At 44.6% G+C, this 17,829-nt stretch overlaps 1 protein-coding gene across 1 annotated transcript; it reads left to right on the forward strand.

Moving 5' to 3' along the window:
• Window positions 1–1,429: 1,429 nt before the first annotated feature.
• Window positions 1,430–6,539, forward strand: btg1 (B-cell translocation gene 1, anti-proliferative). Its single transcript, XM_080491986.1, has 2 exons — window positions 1,430–1,976; window positions 5,609–6,539. Exons 1-2 carry the CDS (start codon window positions 1,832–1,834, stop codon window positions 6,010–6,012), a joined length of 549 nt encoding a protein of 182 aa, XP_080348112.1. The 5' UTR covers window positions 1,430–1,831; the 3' UTR covers window positions 6,013–6,539.
• Window positions 6,540–17,829: the final 11,290 nt, after the last annotated feature.

Below are 17,829 nucleotides of genomic sequence, written 5' to 3' on the forward strand. Positions count from 1 at the left end.
CCAGTGGTACAGCAAACTCCTGGCTTCTGTTTCTGGATGAACAATAAAAGATAATAGAGCATCAAACTGATATTTGCTCACAAAAAGGAAACAGATGAATTAATCAAATGCTATTGAGATACTGGCCGTCTACACCAACCTCCCTCGATCAAAGAATTCCGTCTGAGGAATCCGACTTGATGTAATCAAATGAATGACTTGGCTTCACCACTGGTCAGATTGATACTACTTTTCTCATTTTAAATTAAAATCCATTCATTCATCGACTGTTACTGCACTAGCATCACGTCTTGTAGCTTTTATATGTGGATGCTGTTAAGCACTAATCAAAACGCTGTTGTCATCACCTCCATTAAACTCCACACCAGCCTATTTGCTCCATCTCCAAGGAAAAGTTGTGTTTTCTCGTATTATATCATGATTAAATCCCATTGTCGTCGGCCCCGACTGCCTCTCCTCCGCTCGTGTTCGGAAATGTTTGGCTTTGTGACAGCCGCTGCTCCCTTCCCTTCGTAAATGCAGCCAAGTGAGTGGGTGAAGCGTCCAGCGTGTCACACTTCACTTTCTGACCATCCTAAACTCGCAGGTCTTTGCAGCCTAACTAGACAGCGCGGATGAACCCAAAATAGTATGGAGCCTATTTGGTGTGCAAATCAGAACGCTGCATATAAATCAGAAAGAAAACGTCCGGTTTTGGCCAGAAAAGATTAACTTTTGATTGGAAACTTCCATTGCCTTGTCTTCTGTGTATGTAAAGTACATTCAAATAAATAGTAGTAAGAAGAAAACTGGTCTCAGTAAAAATGGCACTTACCCTAACCCTGGGGAAAAAAATATAAAATGGCTCAACTTTCTCCAAGAAAAAACAAAAATGGAAAAAAAAATGTGCAAAACTATTAAAAAAAAAGAAAGAAGAGTAAAACATTTTTGAAAACAGATAAAATACTGAAATGGAGGAGTCGAACTGTTCAAATCTGGTACAAAAACACGTCAAATGCAATGAAAGCATCTTGAAATGTAAGTGAAACTTCATAAATAAACATAAGAAACTGTTTTTGTATCAAAATATGAAACTTTATATGCTGTGATTTAGTGTAAAGCCATTAAAAAAATGCCTCTTTTGGTCATAAAGGTTGCAGTGTCGGACCCCTGGACTGTAGAAGTGGACAAAATGAAGATGGTATTGAGGTTTTGTTTAACCCATCACCGACTGTCACAGCAGATTTCTTTCTCTTCCCCGGAAGTCGGATTGGGGGTTTTTCTTCACCATTTGTTCCTCTTTTGATTTAGTTTTCTCTCCGAGTGCTCGTATTTCCCGACAACAAGGGAAGGCACCAGGATTTCACGCCGCGTCCCTCTGTTTATTTTCAGAGCGCTGACGTGAGCGCTGCGCTCCCCCTATGTGGCCCGTCAGCCCGCGGCCCGGCACGGGATTGGTGCGCTCAGGTTGCTGGAGCCGCTTGTGTCAGAGCTGCGTGGAGGGAGGGGGAGCTATAAAAGATCGCTCCTCAGTGCACTGAAGTCCACTCTGGAGGAGGAAAGTACGCAGGGAGGGTCGGCTGAAAGAGAGACACCCCCCTCTCCAACCCCCTGTATTTATCAACAACAGGCGTCTACTTCTCGACACTGAACCGTCCTTCCCTGCGGGACTCTCTCTCTGTTGACAAGCAACTTCCCTCTACCTCGACAAATAAATGCCAAGAGAAACAAAAAAAGCGCCAACAGATAAGGATCGCCGCTCTGAATCGGAGAGAAACCGTCGAAAAAACTCGTAAAGAGAAAAAAAAAAAACCCAGGAAAAGCGCACGGATCGTCGCTGTTGCCTTTCTCAATGCATACCCTTTGTGCCCGGGGAACGATGAAGCCAGAGATCAACGCCGCCGTCGGATTTCTGTCGAGATTTCTGAGGGTAAAAGGAAATGTAAACGATCGACAGGTCCAAACATTCAGCCAAAGCTTACAGGACATTTTGGCAGGTAAGAAGGCAACACATTTATCCATTTACGCACAAGAAACACCGAACAGAAGCACTCCATATTGTGTTAGATTGTTTCACACGTCGACTTGGGGGGTTATTTTATCGATAGGTGGTGAAATTTGCGCTCCAACAGACGCGAGATCGGTTCAGAAGAAGCCTTTCTTTGTTCTCTTAAGTATCACTTATCTGCGCTGCCAGCGCGCACCGCTGTTTGCGCAGGACGGAGAGGGGGATGAAAAACTGTAAACACACCGACTCATTCTGGGCGATCTGTCGACGGTTACTCGGTTAGAACAATGTAATAATGGTAAAAAGTGGGAGAAATAATTTTCTGTGAAGTTCATTGTGGGTCTGTGCTGAGATGTGGGGGTGGGGAGAGAGACGCTCGGCTCAAACAAGGAAGTGCGCCTCGGTCGATGGAGCTCGCAGGGAATCGAGCATAACAGCCCCCAGTGAGACAGCGAGGCTGCTCAATTACGTAATGCTTCGGACAAAATAGATTATTAATGAAAACAAGTCCCGAGTTAGACGCGTTTACCAGCCCTTTTTTAACGTTACTAATATAATAAATTGCATTTTTACGCGTCGCATTTGATCGAAACGCGCGTGTTTTCGTGGGAATTACAGATTTATTGCTTGCAATCTAGCGTTTTCTGACAAAATGGTCGGTTGTTTGCGTTACTACACGTCACACCCCTTTAGTTAACACACAACACACTTCCTGTCGATTCACTGCCATTAAAGATCAAATCCAATCTCAGTTTTTCTTTATTTATAAGCAAATTAATGCCTTTATCATCTCAGTCAACTTTAGTTTGAAAAAAATTTTTTTTTTCCTTGCATAACAAAATATATTTCGGATTGTGTGTCGTTTCCTGCTGTACATATTCCGATCTCTGCGCTCTAAAGCTGCCATACATCTGTCTTATTCCATCTATGCAACAGCGGATGACCTACATTTCCTATAGGAGGGCCTTGCTTGATGGAAAAACAAGTTGAGCCCCGGAACATGTATAGAGCAAAAGCCTAAACAAAATGTGGACATCCATTATAGTTATGTATGCAGCCATGGTAATCGTTGTAATTTTTACAAGAAAAAGCAAAACTACAAATCTAAGGAGTCTTTGTTTTGAGTGCAGACAGCTGTTTTAATGCAAACTGTTGCAACGTTATAATCGGTTGCAATTTGTTGTGTATGCAGAACAATGCTGTGATTTCTGGAGAATAATGTTATCAGTATGGGAAACTGTGGGGGCCAGGATTTACTCAAACGTCTTTGTGGTTGTTTATAAACAGACAAAAGTTGGAGTGTGCTAAGTGGCTGCCGTGGGGGAGGGGACGTGTTATGGTGGGCGCCTATAGGAGAACGTTAAAGTCGGGGCATAACGGGGGAGGAAATGGAGGAGAAATCCACTGCAACGCAAAGAAACCAACCCAAATTTAGCATGGGAAAAAAAACAAAACACCAACTATATAAAAGATTACTTGAATTCGAAGCTTAAATCGGTCTGAGTCGGTCTGCAATGCGCCTTTTGTAGTAATTGGTCTACAACCCGGTTGTAAAAGAAAAAAAAAACGGTTCCAATAAAGTCCCATTTCAAGATGAAGCAAATGTGTGAAAACAAAAGTGAGTGTGTGGTAGTGCCCTGTGGGGCTCGCTGCAGCTAAACTGGGCCAGCCAGCGTGCTTTTGTGCCTGGAATCATCACAATTACTCACTATTGTGTCTACGTGCTGAAAAGCAGCGCGCCTCGGCCTCCTTGTTTGTGCTGAGCAAAGGGAGAAACTAGTCCCAATGCTCGCTGGCACTTGTGTAGTACTTGTTGTTGTTGTTGTTGTTGTTGTTGGGGTAGATTCATGTTTGTGTGCATCAGCAGCCACACGATTTGACGCTCATCCCGGAAGTGACTTCGGGTGGAAAATACCCAACAGTCCAAAACACACTTATGCACCCGAGGTCAGCTCCAATTGAGTAAACAACCGTCTTTGGTTAAACTCTTTAGGTTAAGCGCAGGCTTGTCTGCTTACTTTTCCACCCACCCCACCCCCACCTCCCCATGTGCCCTGGTTTTTAAGAATAGGCAACGCTGAGCCGATCGTTTCCCAGCTGCTCCGGGGTTGGTAGGTAGCACCCTTTGTGGCGGTCTCAGGCTCATCCAGCCCCCTTGTGCTCTTTCATGAGTGCCAGCCCCTCCATTAGCCCAGCGGTATACAGCCTCTTGCGATAAGGGGAATGAGCGAGGGGGTGGGGTGTGTGGGGGGGGTTATTATCCCGTAGTTGCATACAGGTGGCCTCCGGGCCTGAATGCTGGCCTACTTCCCTTCACCATAAATGGGATTTTTAATATGGATGAGCTTTGTTGGTGGTAAATCGTGATGAGCTGGTTCCTCAAATTGGGGGAAATCAGAGTATATACAAAGGTTAGGACAGAAACAAAATGGGGATCTGAAAGTGTCCAGCTGTCCAAAGAACTTGCAGGAAAATAATGAGTCACTTTGCGCTTCCACATATGTTACAAACTAAAATGTTCTCGTCGCGGTGAGAGAAACATCGGTGTGAATCACTGGACTGCTAAAAAAACTTCCACACAGACGGGGAAAAACAAAAAAACAGGATCCTCTGCCTTTAAGGGGGCGGAGCTGCGTGTCCCAGATGGCTGGCTGGGGCACTTTTTTTTTTTTTTTTTTTGTTCATCCAGTCATGGGAGACTTTGTGACACTGACGAAAACCAGGGGAGGGATTGGACAATTCAGTGGCAGTCTTTTTGTCACGTAGGCCCCAGAGAGTTGCTGGCTGCCTGCTAATGGCAGCTTATCAGGCCTCTAACAGGTGGACAGGGTTTTTTCTGCCTTTTATTCTGCCACCGCACACAGCAACCACCTGTACTTATGTACACTCACGTGTGATTTTCCTTTTTTTTTTTGTTTTTATGAGCCATAAACTAAAATCTTACATATGTGGAATTTATGAACATTCGGTTTTTTTAGATTATGAATGTTCAAACTGTGTGAAATTAAATCTCAGCCTGTAAATCTTTAATAATTCCACTATAGTTTTTTATATTGATCAAATTTTGAATTGATTTATTTTCCTTCTTCCAAAAGCATAACATGATTAAAGTCTGCTGCTCTTAATCATTAAGTCGGCTCTTGTTTACTAAATAGAGACGATCCAAAACTGTTCACGGTAATGGTTTAGTTTGTTTAAAGAATTACATAAAGTTTTTTTTTCCTTAGCAGAGAATAAAATCAAAATGTACTGTAAGTTATATACATAAAGACAAGCCTAATATCATTACAATGCAATCAAAACTAAGTGAAATGTATTCCTAAACACTTACAGTACATGTGTTTTTTTAACTGGTCTGTTTATCAATATGATGTTCTCACACTCAGGTTTTTACATAGCCAAGATTGTTTTATTTAATCACTGCTTATCTGAGACAAATTACAGTGCGTCTGCTTTCTGTTCGACCAGCTGAGACTGCAGTTCCTACCTACACAGCTGATTACTACAGTCGCATACATGTTAGGATTTCAGTGTTTGTACATGATTGTGCCAAATAGTGAAGTACGCAGACTAGTCTGGATCTAATTGTTCTTTTCTTTGTTTCTCTTTGTGTCCCCGCAGAGCAATACAAGCACCACTGGTTCCCCGACAGGCCCTGCAAGGGCTCAGGTTACCGCTGCATCCGCATCAACCACAAGATGGACCCGCTGGTGTGGCAGGCAGGCCAGCGCATCGGCCTGACCATCCAGCAACTCTACCTGCTCCTGCCGAGCGAGCTCACGCTCTGGGTGGACCCCTTCGAGGTGTCCTACCGCATCGGTGAGGACGGCTCCATCTGCGTGCTGTACGAGTCGCAACCCGGCCCCGTAGGAATGCCGATGGCGGCCGCCGTCACCTCCCCCTCAGGAAACGCCGGCTCGGTGAACCCCATGGTGGACAGTCACATCAGCTGCAAGGAGGAACTGATGGTGCTGGGCAGAGCCAGTCCCTCCAAAGCCTACAACATGATGACCGTGTCCAGTTAAAGCGACACGAGGGGGTCACTCCGGCCTACTTTTGTTCAGGGTCACGCCGTGGCCGGTCATGTTGTCTGACCTGATCAGGGCGAGCCTTTTTAAAGCTAAGAATATGAAATGAAATAGTGAAAGAAGAAAAAAAAGCAAAAGGAAAAAAAAAAAAAAAAAAAAAAACAGAGGATGTGGCCTATCGTCCAGGTGATGGAAACCTTGTAGGTTTGATATTTTTTACCCCCCCACTCCCCCCATTGTCATCTGTTCTGTTGTGTCATTGGATCAGTTGGGCACTCCGTTTTTTAGGAGAGGCTTTGTGAAAATGGAACTGTTGGGGCAGCTAAACCAACCAACCAACCAGGAACCCCCACCCCCACCGGAGACAGGCTCCACCTACCCCACCTCACCCTCCAACTGTAAACATCAAGGTGAACGGCTCCGTCTCCCAGCATTGACTTTGCACTTTTCTTACTTGTGGTTACTATGGGTACATGTTCAACACACCACTGCAAAAAAAATAAAAACACCCACCAGAGTCTAAATTGAAAGGATTTTTTTTCCAGGAACTACCCACCGAATTTCAAAATGCAGATTTTTTTTAAATTTTTGTGGGTTTTCCTCTCAAATGGTTTTGTTTTCCTGCGTGGGGAGGAAGTTGAGGTTGAGACGCGTCTTTGCAATCCAAGCTCAAGGTAAAGAAACAACCCAATGAGAGCATCTCTATTTTCTATTAAAACAAAAACAAACTTTTTGGACCACATGGAGTATGTTTTCTTTATCTTGTAGCTATTGAGGAAGAAAAGAAAAAGGAGGGGGGGCATGTGGTCTTAACTTCTCTTCCTCCCCTTCTGATATCAGCAGCTTCAGAAAACCTTCATCTCAACCGTCTCTCGGCCTGTATGTGAGTGGAATGTGTTGTGACACCTGTTACCTATGGATATCAGTGTGTCCCATTGCACTGTCGCCCTCCCATCGCCCACATATGTGTAGCTTTCTGGGGGAGGGTGAGGAGATCCATCTCCCCCCCCTCATCCTCCCCCCTTCCCCATGAAATGAATGTTGATGAGATTCACAATCAAGTTCCTGTGTTGTTGATGTTGCCCCACTTCTCCCCGTCACCACTTTGTCGTCTCTTGCATTACCAAAACTCAAAGTGTAGCAGAGGGGGTGGGGGGGGCTACTTAACCCAAATGTGTGGTCATGTGGCCCCCGGCTATAGAATTGACATTGAATGCACTTTGACGTGAGATTGTGTGGGATGTGTATTTAGAGAAAGAAATCGCCTGCATTCCATCCATTCGAATGTCATCTGTTCTCGCCGTTTTTACTGCCCTTCTCATTTTTTAGCCATTTTGTTGATACTGTCAGCTCCCGTGCTGGGCGAGTCGGGAGTGCACATTTCCGGATTTCCCCCCCAAAAAAACAAAAAACAAACAAAAAAAAACCCCCATAGCACTGTTTATGTGAACATTTCAGAGCTTGTTTTTAAAAGGAGGAGAGTATTCTGGGTGGTATGTTAGAAACATTTTGTCATCCATTCATATGGCACTGTCGACTCTGGCACGTTGCAGAGCTAAGCTCCCCCCCCCCCCCCCCCTCCACACACACACACACACACAGCCTACCCCCTCGCCCCAGACACACACAGATGGTGATTTGTGTTGCTGATTAAAAAAACAGTTTGTCTGAAAGGTCTGGACTAAGTGATGACTGTGTGAGACTTTGGCCAAAGGGAGGTCTGGAGCGCCGACTGTTTAGAGAATCATTTTGACTTGAATTGAAAACAAGACCAGGCCTGGGCAGCCTCTCCATTTGCTTCAGCCGTTTCAAAGTGGAGAAAATGAAGGTGCACGGCCGTGTTGAGACCTCATTGTCATGAGTTTTGAGCCATTTGTGATGTTGAAACGAACATCAGGCGTATTGGAGCCAGCCTGGTGCACGATGCTGCCTGGACCCTCTTTTCAGCCTGGCAGCTTCAAAACCCCTCCCCGCCACTCCTGGCGGCGTTAGTGCCTCACGTGACACATATCAGACCTCCTTTTTCAGCCAAAAGCGAGCCAGCATGCTGCTAGCTGACCCCCTGTAGATGCAGGTAGACTTAATGTGACACATATCATCATCCATCACCGTGGGGAGCCGGGTAAGGAAGGCAGGGATGGATGGGGCTGGTGTGAGAGAGTGGGGGACGGGGGGGGGGCCAGGGCCGGACTCCATTGTCCAGGGCAGCTAAAATCCCTCCAGCCCCCCCCCCCCCACCACCACTCTGGACTTGTTCAACAAACCCCCACCCTGACCAGAAGCCCTGAACCCAGCCTCAACAGTGATGGATAACCAGCACACGCACTCGGCGTGCTCAAGCTGCACTTGGGGGGGGTGGGGGTAGTGAGAGGCAGGGAAACATGGATGAAAGATGAAGAATCGAGGGTACTACGCCATTTTTCTCTTGTTTTCATCTCACTGGATTGTGCTGCACTTAATTACTGAGTTTTGAGTAGCAACTTTGTTTACATGCATATGAAAGGATGCGATGGCCGTCTGACGTACCCCCCCCGCCCCCCCCCCCCCTCCCAATTCGCTCTGGTTCTGGGGTTGAGTGGTTCGCAGCGCGGCGGAACAGATGCCGGTGTTGCTCAGGCCTTAGCCCACTGGCCAAATCTGTCACGGCAGGCTGGTTCGCTGCTCATCACCAGACCTATGGGTGTTTAAGCTCCCCTAAGCCTGAGAGGATCATGGGTAATATAGCTATAGCCTTTGACGCACTGCAACCCCAAACACCCCCCCCCCCCCCTTCCCCCTCCCCAAACTCTCTGCTGATACTCCTTTCAGCAATCTGTGAAAAGCAGTGATTCCACGTTGGCCAGATGGAGAGGAGCCTGCTGGGATGGGAGCCCAGAGCTTTGGTTTCCATGGTGGACACCAGTTTTTAAAATCACGCTGCTCCATTATAGCTTTTTGATGTCACGTGACAAGATGTTTTTGGTCTATATTTCGGACGCGAGATGATCGTCTCGTCTCACTCTTCTCTCGATGTATTTTATGGTCACACTGGTAGAATTTTCTCATCTTTCCACTCATCCCTGTTTTCTCCTGTTCGTCCTCTTTTTTTAAGGGGATTTTTAGTCTGGTGTTCTAACCCACTTTTCATAACAGATCTCGTTTTTGGTTTTTTTTTTAATTAAAGCGACAAAATTCAACCCCCCCGAAATCTCCTTTCGACACCTTCTCAACTGTGCTACCGCCACCCAAAAATGGCTCAAAGTCCCCAGTAATATGGATTATTTAAATGGCATCCATTCAGCTTGTGCGCACATAGGTTACAGTGAGAGTGCTTTGAGTAGTCAGAGGTAATGAGAGGAAGAAAAAAATAGCACATAAATGCACTAAATGTCAAGTTGAAGTTGTGTGACATTTTTTTCGAGACGCGAGGAGTCTCTCCTGGAATGTATTGCCAAACTCAGGCCTCGGACATTCAATAAATACTCTTATGGAAAAGTTGTGCATGTTAAGACATGAAACAGGAAGGGAACAGCAGTTTTGTTGTCGTTGTTGTCAATATTGTCATCGATTAGTTGAATTATTGCCACTTTCACATTTGAAGTGTTTTACATATTGTAGAATGTATTGTAACTGTACAACAAATGGTAGAGTACATGACATTACACATGGGAAGTGCCAATAATTGCTATCCTGAGGTGTTTTTAGATGTATTCCTTTTTTGTATTTCATCTGTTAACATGGATAACACTTTTTGTAAGTGAAGCCATTTGTGTTGGGAGTGTTGGCAGGACCAAAGTTGTTTTGGTAAAAAATATTAGTTTCCATGATCTGTAAGTGTAGACGTATCCTTTGTTTTTGTTTTTTCTTCTTTTCTTTTTCTTTTCATTTTTTCCCTTTTGTTTTTTTCTATTTACATACAAAACCAGAAAAATAGACAAAAAAATCTGAGCTTACCCAAGAAGAAAAGCTGTATCTTGTGATCTCATGTCAGTACATCTTTAACGTGTTCAGTTTATTTTTCCTTGGGTATGTTGTGATGAACTGCTGTAAATTTGTACAGTTCATGTAAATTGATTGTGCGGAAGTTGTACAGATTTCTATATTTTGGAAGAAAAGTTTTTTTTTCTCTGTAATAAAAGATTTCCTATCTTGGCATCATATTTCCTGTGAGCTGTGTCGTTATTTACTCAGCACTCAGTGTAATTTAATGACGACTTCAGAATATTAAATACAAAGCACATAATGAAGTCCTGGTACTTGAAGAGGATCTTGTTCAACAACAGCTAGACAAACGGAAACACTGATCTTGTGGCCTCACTGGAGCCCAGATTGAAAATTGACCTACAAAACTTTTGAGGACGGAGAAGGCCATCTGTCCCAAAAAGCCCAAGTCAGCATTTCTGCCTCGCTGACATTTGTCCCTCTCCTGGGGACAGTGAACTGCACTTTGTGTATATAAGGAGATTTTAGGTCGCACATTCTTTAAGCATATTAACCAGACACGCTAAAATGAAAAAAGAGCCGTTCTGAAATGGTGCCATAACTCGGACGGCCGTGGGACACGTGCAACAGGAAATCTGCCCCACTAATGGTGATGGGCTACTCTTATGAATGTGCTGAGCAAATGTGGAGCATTTCATAAGCTCTTTGCTGCAGCTTTCCCGGCTGCATGCACTGATCAGAAAATCCAATCACTTCATAACAAAATGCACGTGATATTTCTTTCGGCCGCCGCTCCACTTCCCACTTTCATGCAGCTGTCGGTGCTTTAAATTCCAGAATGATTGCACGAGACAGATGCCATTTGGGTTCTTGAACAAAATAAAAAAACCATATAGAAATGGCAGACTTGTACCTACGGTGCTCCTGCAAGCAAAAAACAGCTGACTGTGCAGAAACCCGGAGTGTTTGGATTAAGACTGCAATCCTTTTGTCGCTCCTCTCTGAATCCAGCAGGTTGCTTAGCAGCAGGCAGAACAGAAAAAAAACATGTGGCTCATTTTGACAAACGGACAAAAGGAGGGAATGAGCAGAGCTGGTTTAGCAAAAGCTGAAGGCGTGGGGCCGAGGGCTGCAGAGAGGAAAGGTGGCTGAGCTGCTGCTTAAGTCGGGCCTAACCTCTCCAAACACTGGCTGGCATGAAGCCCCCGCCGCTGCAGAGTAAAACACAACATTTTCAGAAAAAAGTAGGCCCTTTAGCAGTTTTTTTTTTTCTTCTTTTCTTTTCCATACACATGGACGGGGCGCCAAACTCTCAAAGTTCCATTTTTAATCCGGGTCGAAGCAGGTCAGAAATTCCCGGGGTGTGGTTGGCTCGGTTTGTTTTGGATGAAAATCTGTGGGGGAAGTGAACAGACGAGCACCCAACAGCAACAAAGTACAGATTTAACCCCGGTTGAGCAACACTCCCGGTCAATGTTTTGCAATGACTCATTGGAGCAATCTGTTTTGACACATTTTTCAGAATCGAAAGTCGGTTGCAGGAACTGTGGTTGTGTCGAAAGCATCGCGCATTTATTCAGACGATCACAATCTTGTATGAATAATCGAACGCAGGTTAAATGAAAGATGCACAGATTAATAAAGTATGGATGCTTCCAATGCGAAAGCTAAATCTTTTTATTGTAGATATATTCATTGAGGTATGAAGTACCGAGCGCTTTTATCAAAAACATACCTTATTGGCTGGCCACTTCACAGTAACCTGAACCACGGCTGTATAAAAGCCCCTCGCACGTGACCAAAGCTGATGTTTTCTGTGCCAAAAAAGCTGCACGTGACTTCTTTAACCACACAAGTTCAAGAGCAGGTCTATCTGTGAATTATGTGGAATAAGTATGCAAGAAAAAAGTCTAATTCATAACTATATGCTATATTGACATGCCTATTTGAAGAATTCTCTGACACAAATCAGTGTAGTGTAGATATAATAATAATATCTGTACTCTAACCTTGGTTTTACATGGAATCCGATAAACACTGGTATGGCACATCGATAATTGGGCCACGAAGGAGTATTTTTTTTTTTTGGATTATTATAAAGGTCACACCGAATGCTTGAGTTTGATTTTAAAATATTCTAATTGAGACTAAGTTATGGAAATGGACTTCATTATAATTTCATTTCAATTTGGAGCTATATGTCATCAGCATGAATATTGCTCCTCACTTAAATATATTGCATTTAATGTCAGAATGTGGTGTGCTTTGTCGTGTCAGAGTTTCATTGGAGTTTCATCGTGCCACTGATGAAACACCCGCGTAACATTTCTGCCCGTTCATCTCACTCACATAGCAACAGAGGTCACCCTGTGGTTACATTAGGCTGCGGCTGATTAAAATAACGTGAAACAACAAACTGAGGCTGCATAAATCTACCGAATGTTCACAGAATATATATATATATATATTTAATACTAGAATATATCTGAAATGGAACAGTTTGCTCTGGGTTCACTCTTATGTATACTGCATGTTGTGTACAAGCTGTCTGAGAACAAAGACATGGTGAGTGGCATTGTGTGTGTGTGTGTATATGTGTGTGTGTGTGTGTGTGTGTGTGTGTGTGTGTGTGTGTGTGTGTATGTGTATGTGTGTATATGTGTGTGTGTGCTAACCGGGGAAAGCAGACATCTGGGTCCTGCTTTATAGCCAGTGAGATGACAGGGTAGCCCTCCTGCAGAGACTCTGTGTGTTTATGCTTCTTTGCCTGAAGGACAACAGCGTTTTACAAAATGCACCGCACACTGAAAGGCTTTGTGTGTGTGTGTGTGTGTGTGTGTGTGTGTGTGTGTGTGTGTGTGTGTTGCACCGCACTACTTCTGAAAAGTCAGCTACACAGCGAGAAATAGAAGAAAAAAAATTGATACAAAAAAAAAACAACTGTCAACATCCAAACACACGACAATCTATTCAAGCAACGTGCAACGTGGTGCGGTTGGATTTCCACTCTATTAGTATCCTTGTGTTCCGTCTGCGTGTACACATCATTCAGAAGGCAAGGACACGTTGGTGCCTCTTTGAAACCGAGCCCGGTCCTGCCTGTGAGGGTCTCTGGGGTGCAAAGAAAGGCTGCCTGCACCAGCTATCCTTCCCTTTTCCCCTCAGGGCCACGATTCATTCTCGGTGGTGACATCTGCTTTGGTTCGTACACACACACACACACACACACACACACACACACACACACACACACACACACACACACACACACACACACACACACACACACACACACACACACACACACACACACACACACACACACACACACACACACACACACACACACACACACACACACACACACACACACACACACCCTTCCCACCAGCACAATGAGTGAAAGAGAAGACAGTCGGGACAAAGACGATGAACTTGGGTTGTCGAACGTCACCAAAGCTGGATGGATGGACTCAGAGAGGAGAACCCAGGCCAGCTGGGATTACACTGCCGACAGTGAACCAGTGATTATGTTGCTCTTGTGCTGGGTGCACATTTCGTCTCACTTTTAAGAAAGAAATGTTTTCAGAGAGAAACTCGTCAAGGAGCTCAACTAAACATTGTTGTGTGTACAGGAAAACCCTGCTACTTCCCTATGCGCTTTTCAAACGTTATAATTACTTTGGGAGTGAAATACTACCTCTACCAAGAAGGAAAAAAAAGATTTTATCTGGTATTATAAATACACATCTGGTTTCGAAACAATGCCAGCCGGGTTTTTTTTTTTGTTTTTTTTTACAATTTCAAGAACCTTTGATGATGGTATTCATGTTTAAACATCCTTCTTCCACAGAATTAAGGCACAAATCCAACTTCAATCCAAAATGTAATTGTCAGTGTTGTTGTTCCTTTTTGTTTTCATGAATTTGATTGTTTGAATACTTGCCAAGATCTAATCATAGACAGAATCAGACTTGTTTTCAATCCATAAAAAGCGATGATAGTTTCAGTCAATATATTATTCTGACCTAAATTCAAACTGTTCCTCTTCTTCAAGTGGGGTGTTTTGGTGTCCTTTGTCCCCCCGCCCCCTATGATTTCCATCCCTGTTTGTAGCTTTTCTTTTCCCGACACCCCAGGGTGTGCGAGTGTAAATATGTGATTAATTAGACACGAGACTGTGTGCACGTCTGTCCTCACGCTCCCCATGACGGAGTTGGACTTTGGTTTCGGAGGTCAAGTCAACAACGGCTCAAAATCAAACAGACTCACGAGAAGTTTAGTGGGGAGGAGACGCAGAAATTAAATTTGACCCTGTAGTTTGGACAAGTTGACCTTCAGATTCCTCAATTTCCACTCAGAAACCCGTCACCGTTTTGTTCAGTATGTCGACAATATAAATGGTTTCCAAAGTACAGTATGGGACAGATCAGTCGTATTGTTGTATGTTATGTTATGTTTGTCAGAAATATTATAAGTGCTTTTTTGTTGTTTTTTTGACAATATCTAAATTAAGTGTCTTGATAAATTTTTGGCCTCTTTATTGTTTACATTTTCAGACATTATTATCAAACTGTTCAAGCCTAAAAGTTGGGACCAGAAGAGTATTTCTTTAAGAAGATTATTGAAGTGAAATGTGTATTTACAAAAGCAGAGATTGCCTTTTAGAAGACTGAATAACAGGGACCGACGGCTCACTGTCTGAAAGTAAACCACTGACAACGGCTCTTATTCAGGCCTTATTTATGACCTCCCGTTAAAGCAAATGCCTACATGCATGGGATTTCTCTGGCGTCTCCACTTTTCTCTCATAGTTCAAAAACATGTATTTGAGCCAAACTAGTGATTATTGCTGGTCGGTGTGATAGTCTGTCCCTATGCGTTTGCCCTATGATGGACATGTGACCTGTCGCTGTGATTCATCCGCTGTATATAGTCTTGGTGAATCTCTGAACCTATAGCTACTGCGGGGGCTCGTGAGTATTTGTTCTAGTGAGTAATTGTACTTCTCACACCTCTGCCGGGCTGCTTTCCTTGATTTCATCAAGGTGATGAGCAAATAGCTGGCTGCCTGCTGGAAGATAAACACAGCTCCCCGAGTGTTGCTCTCACAGAGGCAGTGGCAGAGTCTTGATGATCAGACGTCCGTCGCCACTGTGTGAAGTCTTTTTATGGCAACCCAGAGACAGAGATAAGCGAGAGCTCATGATCTGTATCTCCTCGTAGTTTTTACGACAGCGATCATCTTCCCAGAGCCCTCACTCCAAAAAAAACACCCCAGAATCATCTCATTAGTCTTTATCTCCTTCTCGGGTTATGGATTCTCCTTCCCTGCAAATTTTCCCATGTCACCCCCACCTTGACCTCCTCCTTCGCCCCCTCCTTTCCCACCAGCTCCGTCTATCTTTATAACTCCTGCTCCTCCAGGCTGCCGGTGTCACCAGTCACTGCACACTCGCACAGCGGAGGAATTCATTCCGGAGTCTGGCACCAGGCCTTATTGGGGTAAGGTGAAGAGGCGCTTGGTGAGAATCATGTGACGTCCGTCTGCAAATGCATTTGAAGCTTAAAAAAAAAAAAAAGAGTTCGAAGGGGAATTTACGTCGGCTTAAAAGTACATGTGGAGGCCGCAATCCCTCTCCGCTTAACAAATTGGAACTGTGTTTTATGTATTTAAGAGTCAAGCAGCGGTGATACCAGCAAGCTCTGCGTCCTAATGATAAGCTAACATGCTAACCACCGCCGATGTCTTCACCCACTTGTTTCTCCCACATATGGTTATCTGAAAGTCAGTGGTGAGACATGGAGGCAACATATTCCTGTGGTCAGCCTCTCCCAATCGGTAGGCAACACTTTAAACCACTCAGAGAGAGAGAGAGAGAGAGAGAGAGAGAGAGAGAGAGAGAGAGAGAGAGAGGGAAAGAAACAGAAACCCTGCCACCTAAATATAGGCCGGCCCTGGGGCTGAGCAAGAGGCCCGATCTACGTGAGGTCTGACCACACGCAGAGGTGAAAGTAGGTATATATGGGTATGTGCACACAGATCCCACATTTATTCAGTTGGAATCGTCGATACAAAAAAAAAAAAGAAACAAGGCGCTCGCAATCAATCACTCGCTCTTTTAAAGTGTCGGTTCATTCACGTCGACAAACACAGTGGGAAGGCTGCGCTCGCTTCAGCACACACACACACACACACACACACACACACACACACACACACACACACACACACACACACACACACACACACACACACACACACACACACACACACACACACACACACACACACACACACACACACACACAGGCTTTGACTGAAGGTCACTCGCATCAGAGGCCATCGGCTTTCTGCTGACCGGAGAAGAACACCCCCCCCCCCCCCCCCCCCCCCCCGCGCCCCGGTGTGAGGCAGCCATTTTACATCTTAACATCAAGGTTCACATCCTCAAATCTTCGCTCTTCAAAAAAAACAAAACCTTTCTGACTTTAAGCTGCCGTTGCGTTGCGAGGCTGACGGGGGGGAGAAAAACAGTCGCTTCACGTCTTTTAGACGAAAGCACGTGTTCATTTAAAGCCCCCCGGTTGCTTGTAAACACAATGCAGCTCGCTAACCTCGAACCGCACAACCCGCCACGACTCGCCTCGCCTCGTCGCTCTGCACAGGCGGCGGAGACGTGAGGCTTCACTTCTGGTGGTTTGGTTTCACCTTCTGCGAAACTGACGGGAAAAAAACGACGAGCTCCTCAGCTGTTTCCTGTTTACAGAGATGAGAAAATGTAACGCAGTCACAGGAGGCATCATAGAGCGATAAAGGAGTTGACGTAGGACGTGTGAGTGGGGGAATTGGAAATATAGGCAACAGAGATATAATGACAGATTGACAAACCAAGGGGAAATGTGGCACAAGAGGGATGAAATTGTGAAAAATAAAAACAAAGAGTTGCTTCAAGACAGAAAAATCATTCAGAAGACAGAAAGAGTTTGATTGAGCACCGAGGAAAACAGCTGACAGGAAGATGTGTGGCTCTTTTTCTCTTCTCGACTGTGAACACAGCTGTGTGAGAACACACACACACACACACACACACACACACACACACGGTCACACGGTCACACACGCATGGCTTCAAAACACCCACAGTCAAGATGGAGCAGTCAGCAGCATCCGTGTGTTCGCGAAAACACACACAGGCGTATTTTGTACAAGAACACACTGTGCCCGAGTTAAAAAAGAACAACAAATCAGTTATGCACAAATCTACATAAGTGTGCACAAAGACACATCTACACATGTCTGGGTGAATCACACACACACACACACACACACACACACACACACACACACACACACACACACACACACACACACACACACACACACACACACACACACACACACACACACACACACACACACACACACACACACACACACACACGGCTCCGTGTGCGTCCTAATAGTCCTTCCTCTTTCCTTTCCTATCCACCTCTCCTTAACCGTGTGGATGACGTAAGGGGTTAAGGAAAGGTGTTAGGATTGGAGACCACTTTGTTGTGACAATCAGACCACACTTCCACTAGGTGGCGTAATAATAATTTGACGGCGGCGAAGGTTAGTGACGTCTGCCGTGGTGAAAAAACAGAACATTTCTGAAAATGACTACAAAAAGGTGATTCCTCTCCCTTTCCCCTGAGGCTCTAACCTCTGATATGAAGTCAAATATCTGAAGGTTTGAATGTAAATCAAAGGAAAAGAGGAACTAAAGGGAAACGGCCGCCAGGTGAATAAAGAACCAATCAGAGTGAGAAGAGGCTGCACTAAAACTGGACTTTACTGTGTTGGTTCTACAACATCCAGAACATTCCTAGTTGGGATCTGGGTTCTAG

This window comes from Lipophrys pholis (genome assembly GCF_963383615.2).
Source record: "Lipophrys pholis genome assembly, chromosome: 22".
Taxonomy (NCBI): Eukaryota; Metazoa; Chordata; class Actinopteri; order Blenniiformes; family Blenniidae; genus Lipophrys; species Lipophrys pholis.